The 8,978-nt window shown below is 40.9% G+C and overlaps 1 protein-coding gene across 1 annotated transcript in view; it reads right to left on the bottom strand.

Annotated features, from left to right (window-relative positions):
- RHOBTB3 (Rho related BTB domain containing 3) overlaps positions 1-8,978 on the bottom strand; it is a 62,645-nt gene that overhangs the window by 33,984 nt on the left and 19,683 nt on the right. The window contains exons 5-6 of the mRNA XM_024746972.1: positions 7,541-7,652; positions 4,594-4,959 (exon numbers count right to left, since the gene is read on the bottom strand). Of these exons, the coding sequence (XP_024602740.1) occupies positions 4,594-4,959; positions 7,541-7,652 (478 nt within the window). The remainder of the gene's footprint in view (positions 1-4,593; positions 4,960-7,540; positions 7,653-8,978) is intronic.

Below are 8,978 nucleotides of genomic sequence, written 5' to 3'. Positions count from 1 at the left end.
GACCAGGAAACCACTGGCCTCACTTTTCAGATTATTCTTCCCTCAGTGTTAGTCATTAAGTACTCAGACATGACGCAGTGTTAGCAGTTTCCAAGAGGAAATTAACATATGCAAAACATACACACTTTCACTGTATCTGTTTGCTCAGAAATTTGAATAGGAAAATAAAACAGCAGCCTTTATTATATGGGTAAAGTGTTAACCAGAGGATTAAACAGGCCCTTCCTAAATACAGGACCCAAACGTCCATGGTGACACAGTACCTACAAAATTTCAAATTCCTAAAGGTTAAAAAAAAAAAGAAACATGTTATTTAAAAAGAATTAAGACAGTCTTTGTAATTTGGTTCATTTTTTTAAATATAAAGCAGGAGATAGGTTTAATAGGGTTTTCCAGCCCATGTTTTTGCTCAGGGCAAATATTCCCAAGCACGCCCTGTCATGGAGTTCTGCCTGTGTATCCCAGCCGAACTGACGTGAGTACAACTGGCTCCTGTCCTCCGCGGTTCCCTACATAACCCGCGGGCAGGCCTGGGCTGCTGTGAGGAAACCAGTGTGTAATTGGGTCTTAAGACTTGTGCTCTGTTCAAAAGTTTTTAAATGTTCAACAACAATAAGACAAACAAACAAACAAAACACACAAGCCTGGCCTCTTTATTGAAGTCTCTAAGAAAAAAAAAATTAGGTTTAATATTTTAGTTTGCTTTGATTAAAAAAAAAATTTTTTTTTTTTTTAAAAGTAACCTATTCAGGGCTTCCCTGGTGGCGCAGTGGTTGAGAGTCCGCCTGCCGATGCAGGGGACACGGGTTCGTGCCCCGGTCCGGGAGGATCCCACATGCCGCGGAGCGACTGCGCCCGTGAGCCATGGCCGCTGAGCCTGCGCGTCCGGAGTCTGTGCTCCGCAACGGGAGAGGCCACAACAGTGAGAGGCCCGCGTACCGCAAAAAAATAAATAAATAAATAAATAAAGTAACCTATTCAGAAAGACTAAAAGGGTAAAACAAAACATCAATAAACGCTTAGACATTTGAGAATGGGAATCTGGTTGATTTTTCTTCTCTTAACAAATTTTCTGCATTTTTCAAAATTGTCTTTACTGTGCAAATATAGCTTTAATGTCTTTTAAACACAGCAAACAGTATCATTTTTCCTTGAGTCTAAGGTTATACTTTGTAAATAATTAAAGAATAATTAACAGGTACCTGCTGAAGCACTTATTTTCCCGTTTCCTCAACCCACATCCAGGTCTCCCTGTAGCCCCAGGTCAATGGCCTGTGGCCCTGGTCATACCTGACACCACCTCTTGACTGGGTCACGTACAAGCAGAGTTCAAAGCAGAAACGTTAATAGCTCAGTATCAGACTACAAAGCCTGAGCTCTGAACTGGTCAAGGGCTTGTAGCTCAGCAACTCCTCCCTGCCATCATGCCCCTCTGCCCTCTAATCACTATTCCCAGGCTCACTTAGTTTCCACCCAACTGCTAAGCATTCACTTTCCCCAACTTCAGGCAGGGGCTACAAGAAGGCACAGACAGCCCCAGTTCCAGAGAGCTCCGCATCAGTCAGCCTTGCAAGCTGACTCCATTCTGACCCTGTGCCCTGAGACTAATAACTGGGTTCCTCTCCTGGGCCTCTGGGCCGAATTCCAGGCCCTTATCCGCTGTGGCTGGTCCCAGTTCTTCCAAGAGCAGGTGCTGCAGCTACTTGTGATCCATGGCATCAGCACTGCCTGGAGACTGTTGGAAATGCAGAACTTCATGCCCCACCCCAGTCCCACTGAATCAGAATCTGTACATTAACAAGATCGCCAGGTGACTTGTATGCACTTTAAGGTTTGAAAAGCACCGGTCCAGATGATGGACAAGCCGCGAGACCAACCAACTACCTATTGTCAGAATGTTGGCCTTCCTAAGGCTGAGCTCCAGACTGGACCTTCTGACTGGACTCCGCTCCAGAATAACAGGACCTTCTGACTGGACTCCTGTCTTGCCTGCTCTATTCCATCTTCCCACCATCACCAGAGATGATCTTTCTAAAGCCCAGTCTGATCATGCATAAAATTCTAGATCAGCTTCTAAGGACAGCAGGAAGAGCTCCCACTGGCCTTGCCAGCCTCAGCTCCTTCCAGCCATCACCTCCCACTCTGTGCTCCAGTCATGGAAACTATCTGTGGTTCCCAGAAAACAGCACTCACCAAAAATTACATTTTCATTAATGCAAGTTTCTTAATATATTAATTTCTTTCAAAATGCATTAGAGTGAACACATGAAAAAGTTATAATGGACTCTGGGGAAGGGGACTGGGGGATGAGGATAACTTTTTCTTTTCTTTCCCCCTTTTTTCCATCTGCAAGTATTAATTTTACAATTAAAAAAAAAATTACTCCCTAGGAGAAAGACAAGCAGGTTCTGTCACTGGAGAGACATCTAGCTATTTTATTGCTACCATATTAAAGAGGATAAAACTGACCTCAAAGTGTTTGTGTGCCTTTGAAAGTATTTAATGGATACTGTGGTAAACTTGCTAAATAATTTATGATTTCAACAGCAAACTCATTGAAAAGAAAAGCCAAACACTTCCTTCATGGTTCTCTGACATATCATTAAAGACTTTTTTTTCTTTAACATGTAAACATTTTGGTTTTTCAAAATTAGTCTTAAATTCTGAACTGTGAGATTCTAAGTTTAAACATAAAAATCCGTAGTACTAAATGAAGTCTCTAACTTATCTGGTTTATCCGTATGATTCACAGCTACTAGAGTTTACTCACTAGTTCAACCAGCACTTACAGAGAAGCCTCCATGCTGAAGGCACTGTGCTGGTATGCTCTCTAGGAGTGGTTATTTATGCCTTTTCCAAGCCAATATTCACTGAACAATGGATTTAATATCTACCATCACATTCTACTCCAATATGTATATTTTTAATCCACTTAAATCTGCATGCTGCAACTGTATTTTTCACAACCATTAATTTTTATTTTAACTTTTAAAACTAAAAACAACCCAAATGAAAAAAAGGGAAATCTTAACTTCAATCATTTCAACTGAAGGCTACCCAAATCTTTGATGCTAAATAATACTTTTTTCTTTATTTGCAAACTTTTATAAACTTGTCATCAATCTCCAATTCTGAAGTCTAAAAACAGATCATAAATGTTTCGCCCGACACATTGCAGAGAAGGATCTACTTCAACCTAATAATTCATCAGCACATGATTCCAAGTAGAAAAAGAAAATTAAAGAAGAGAGAAATCTGGGACTTCCCTGCTGGCGCCATGGTTAAGAATCCACCTGCCAATGCAGGGAACACAGGTTCAAGCCCTGATCCGGGAAGATCCCACATGCCGCAGAGCAACTAAGCCCGTGCACCACAACTACTGAGCCTGCGCTCTGGAGCCCGCGAGCCACAACAACTGAGCCCACGTGCCACAACTACTGAAGCCCGCGCGCCTAGAGCCCGTGCTCCGCGACAAGTGAAGCCCACGCACCGCAACGAAGAGTAGACCCCGCTCACCGCAACTAGTGAAAGCCCGCGCGCAGCAACGAAGACCCAACGCAGCCATAAATAAATAAATAATATTTTTTTAAAAAGAGAGGGATTCCCTGGTGGCGCAGTGGTTGAGAGTCCGCCTGCCGATGCAGGGGACGCGGGTTCGTGCCCCGGTCCGGGAGGATCCCACATGCCGCAGAGCGGCTGGGCCTGTGAGCCATGGCCGCTGAGCCTGCGCGTCTGGAGCCTGTGCTCCGCAGCGGGAGAGGCCATAGCAGTGAGAGGCCCACATACCGCAAAAAAAAAAAAAAAAAAGAAAGAAAAAAAAAAAGAGAGCGAAATCTTCAGAAAATGTACATTTAGATGCTTACTTTAAAAATCACTTTACATCCATGCTTTTCCATTCTTATATAGGACACTTAGATGTGAGACCTTTAGTTCATCTGCTAAAATAACTCATAAAGAGTCTAATTTTTAGAATATACATGCTACTCAGTTTTTTAAAGGACAAGAAGAAAAACAATTGATAAGCTGAATATTACAAAGAGCACAGTAAATAAAAGAAGTAAAGTCTAAAATAATCATAGTCAAGGTTGATCAGATCTCAGCTTGAACTAACTTTAGACTAACTTTAGCAACTGTTTCTAGTTGCTAAACTGAATGCAATGACCATGCTAACTTCTCTCCTCAATTCCCTCCAAAATCTGGGTCAAACAAACAAAACAAATGAATAAGTAGCTAAAGACACTTATTTTCATATATACTTGAAGTATTTTATTTCTTTAAAGTTAAACTGGACAATAAATTCTTTTATTTTCACATTTTGGAGTTTTTTAAAAATAAAGTACTAACATAGCTGTTCAATAGGAAAAGAGATTATTGTTTTTACAAGTAGATTTAAAACCAAGGCAAGGAAATTTGTAAAGAGACAGAAAGCTTGGACCAATTCCTATCGATAAAGCAAATACTACTTCATGTATAATCGTCACCTCAGATGGTAGGAAGAAAAGAAACGTGAAACCAACCAGTATACCTGAGACCACAGGCCATACTTCATTTCAAAAGCTTATAAGAATGTGCCAGAACCATTTGACAAGATACCTGAATAAATGAAGCGCAGAATGTCTGATAAACAAGAACAGAAGAGGCCATCTTTAACAATGACTCGTAAGGGTGGGTTGCCTGGAGACTCCTGGCTAGCACCTGGAAACGCAGGATCTCTGTTGATAGCAAAGAGATCCTGGGTAGTTCGGATGATACTGGAATCCTGAATGTCAGCAGGACTCTTCACATTGAAAAGCAGCATGAAAACATGGCTGACAGCACAGAGAACGATCTTGTGGGCCTCAGCCACTTCCTTTAAATCTGGGTTGTAAAATACCACGTCCACGCACTGGCAGCAGAACAGCAAGTTATTTAGGTCAGCATTATAATGTGATGCTTCAGCCTTCAAGACAGGCATTTTTTCTGTTTCAAAGAAGAAAAAAAATAATAAATTATTCTTTAGGTCTATGGGCCTCCATCATTTCCGGTTTATTTTAAACACAACAAAACAATATTTTTTAATATTATTAGGTTGAACTATATGAAGTTGCCAATATTTGGCCATTTTTGACCTATAAAACAGCACTTTCTGTATAGCCTAATCTGATTATGAACACATATAAACTAACTATCCAGGGATTAAAACAGACACACAGAAATACTGTATTTACTTTGTGTAGTGCAAATGAAAAATGTACTAATGCCATAAAGAGCATTTCTCACTATGTGTGTCCCAAAATAAAATTTTTCTCCAAATACTGTATTTTAGTATGTTGGTTGCCATCATCCTTTACTTTCACCTGATAAAAAAACTCAAAGAAATTACTGAATAAATTCTGAAGAACCCAACCTCACATCTGAAGTTGTTTTCTTTCTGGGACTAGAAATGGAGGTGGAGGGATAAATTGCTAAAACTGCAGCCGTTCAAAGCTAGGGCTCAAGAGTCTTAGACTCTACTGTTTGAAACCATCGTGAACATTTTATTCTGATGCTAAAATTTTTTTTTCCTCCTAGTAAAACACTATACTTCCCGAGAACCAGCTCCTTCCCCTCAGCACACCTCAGGGAGATTGCCGTTAGGCTCCCTGAGTTCCAAGAGGGGATGTTACCTTCCATTTCCTAGCGTGATTGCTAACAAAATTAGATTAGCCTCCATCAATGCAGGACCTCCACACAGAGGACCACACTCTAGGCCCTCATCATAGGTCCTAATTGTGAACTCTCTGCAACAGCTGCGCTGAGGACAGTGTGATCTGTGAAGGGTTGCTTGAAGGTTATGCAACCATCTAAACAAGTGCAATTCAAACTTCTTCAGGAATAAAAATTCTTTATTCTAAAGCAAAACTCCTGTCTACAAAATGGACAACAACAAGGTAGGTTGGGAGGCAGACTCTTTCTGCACTGTACCCTACCCAGCCTCCTCTCCACTGCCAGAGGCACCTTACAGACCCTTAAAGTCTGAGAACAGTTTGAAAACCATGTGCCCCAGAGCCCAGGATCTGTCCTTAGAACAAGTCAGCACCAGAACAAATGTGTACCCAGACTGGGTTATGTTCAGTGTGAACCCAGACTGGACCCTGGGTTACAATCAGTGCAATTCCACATGACCCACAGGAGAAACCCCTTTTAGTGCTAAATGACATGAAATGCTTTGCTTTCTCTGAGGAACTGGTATGTTTTCTCTTCTTGATTAATAAGAACTAAGAAATTATCTGTCAATATTACTTATTTGGCTATTCCCCACTCCTCTTCTCATCCAGAAGGTACTTAAGGCTCCAGTGTTTGCTACATAACAGACCATGTGGCCCCTTTCACTGTGCACACCACAAAGTGCAAAGTCAATTTAACGGTCTATGTATTCACATTTTTTAAAACTTGGAATTGACTTCCTGTACAAATCTATACTTTCCTGGTTTGTTAACTTACATTCATTCATTCAACAAATATTTATCAAGTACCTTTTAAAAATAATATCCATAATTAATTGACCTGAATAGAGTACTAGTCTACCATTGCTATCACAAAATTATGCAATAAATTCTGATAACAGGGCTTCCCTCGTGGCGCAGTGGTTGAGAGTCCGCCTGCCAATGCAGGGGATTCGGGTTCGAGCCCCGGTCTGGGAGGACCCCACATGCCGCGGAGCGGCTGGGCCCGTGAGCCCTGGCCGCTGAGCCTGCGCCGTCCGGCGCCTGTGCTCCGCAGCGGGAGAGGCCACAGCAGTGAGAGGCCCGCGTACCGCAAAACAAAAAAAAAATTCTGATAGCAGTTGATGTAATTTCATTTATTTTTAACTATTGTCTTCTAACCTTGTATTATGAACATTTTCAAACACACAAAAAGGTTGAAAGAATGATACAATGAGCACACATATATCTTGCCCTTAAATTCTATAATTATTAATATTTTGTCATTTTTGGCTTTATCTCTAGATTTTCTCTCTCCCTCTCTCACTCACGAACCATTTAAAAGTAAGTTGTAATCATCAGGATAGTTCAGTTCTAAATACTTTCACATTTATCTCCTAAAAATAAGGACATTCTTCTATTAACCACATACTATTATTGTACATAAGAAAATTAACAGTAATTCCATAATATCATCTAAGTTCCTGTCCATATTGAAATTTTACCCAACTGTCCCAAGAACATCTTTTAGATGTTTTTATTGAACCAGGATCCACTCAAGTTTCATGCATTACATTTGGTTATTTCTCATTAGACTATAATCTAAAACAGCTCTCTACCACACACACTATTTTTAAGAATACACAGGCTCAAGTTTTCAAGACAACAGTCCTCAAAATGTGGTCCAGGTACCACCTGCTTCTGAATCATCTGGGAAGCTTATTTAAAAATCAGATTCAGGCTCCATCCCAGATTTACTGAATCGAAATGCCAAACGAGTCCCGAACACACTCAAAATTGAGAACAACTGCTATGACTTGTGAAATGATCTACAATAAATATCAACTGAATGTCTAGACATTGGCTAATAAATGCACCTGGTTGTTCAAGCTGAGGTGGTCTAATTCCATGAAACGAGTTGCTCATTTTCCTTTTCTTCATTTTTTCACTTGTCTTCTGATTTAAAGCTTGAATCATAAAATACTCCAACTAAAACATGAATCAAATTTTAATTAAAGCTCCAACGAAATGATGTATCTGACATGATTATTTGTACCCCAAACCACATCTGCCAAGTGTTTTTAATGCCAGTACCAACTACATGTATGCTTTAGCAGACACTTTTAAACAATTTGTTTTATTAAAAAAAGACAAAAATCTTTCAAGTAGAACAGATTGTGCCTTGTCTAAACATAAATAAACTATCAATCAAGCAGGAACTGTATTTTCTCTTGAATAATCAAGAAAGCCAAGCAGTACAACTGTGTGACTGCCAATAACCATCTTGTGGGCAACCACAGCAACTAATACTAGAGAAATTCAAGGCAAGAACAGATCTGGCTCTATGCTACATATACCCATATCAACTAGGAAAGTTCACACGCACTCTACTTTTTTTCCTGAGTAAGTTACTTTGAAATACATCATTTATTTTATAAATTAAATATCTTAACCACATGCACGTACATAGCTCTAGGCGTATGAGGCCTGGGGCAAAAGTACAAATGGAGGTCCACATACCACATACCTAAATATTTAAGCATTGTAAATCAAGAAAATAAACTGTTATGTAAAATATATTCTATCCTCCTGCTTTGACCAGTATGTCATCATTAAAGCCTGTAAAGCCAGGCTCAGATTTAAATTCTTAGAGTCCCCGGAGTTTCATGCAGCATAGGGAGAGCTGGCCCCTAACTCCTGGGACCGAAAACCACCCCTCCTCTTCTCTCCCCCTCCTCCAACACACACCTGCTCACCTGAGGAGGCTGGTGCATACAGGCGGACATCCACACCTATACAACCAAGCTCCATCCACTGTCCCCTCCCCAACTCCTCATATGCAGTCACCCCTCAGCCACCATTCAGGACTAGGGGTGCAAACACCAGCCATGCAGTCTACCTTCAAGAGGACAGACCCAGGAAAGAGGCTTGTACAGATCTGGGAAAGAGATTCAGAGCCAGCTGGTCAGAGAATTCTGGGGTCCTAGGTTTGGAAGCATGGTTACAGCACTGTTCCACAGAACTCTCTGCTTTGTTTTGATGGAAATGTCCTATAACATTGGTGCTAATCATCGGAACAGTAGCCACTAGCTACATGTAGCTATAGAGTACCTGAAATGTAGATAGTTCACCTGAGGAACTGAATTATTTTTTAATTAATTTAAATATAAACAGCCACATGTGGCTAGTGGCTACCACATGGATGATGCAAGTCAGGAAGGGAGCTACTAGCTGTAGTGGGCACATCCCCATGGCTCCATCAACTCGTGCCCTATGGGAAGGGGTGCAACTGGAGGAGGACCAGATAAGGCTTTC

Source organism: Neophocaena asiaeorientalis, unplaced genomic scaffold (genome assembly GCF_003031525.2).
Source record: "Neophocaena asiaeorientalis asiaeorientalis breed wild unplaced genomic scaffold, Neophocaena_asiaeorientalis_V1.1 scaffold550, whole genome shotgun sequence".
In the NCBI taxonomy this organism is placed as follows: Eukaryota; Metazoa; Chordata; class Mammalia; order Artiodactyla; family Phocoenidae; genus Neophocaena; species Neophocaena asiaeorientalis.
Note: the sequence above shows the minus strand (reverse complement) of the source record. Positions and strands in the feature narration are given on the sequence as shown.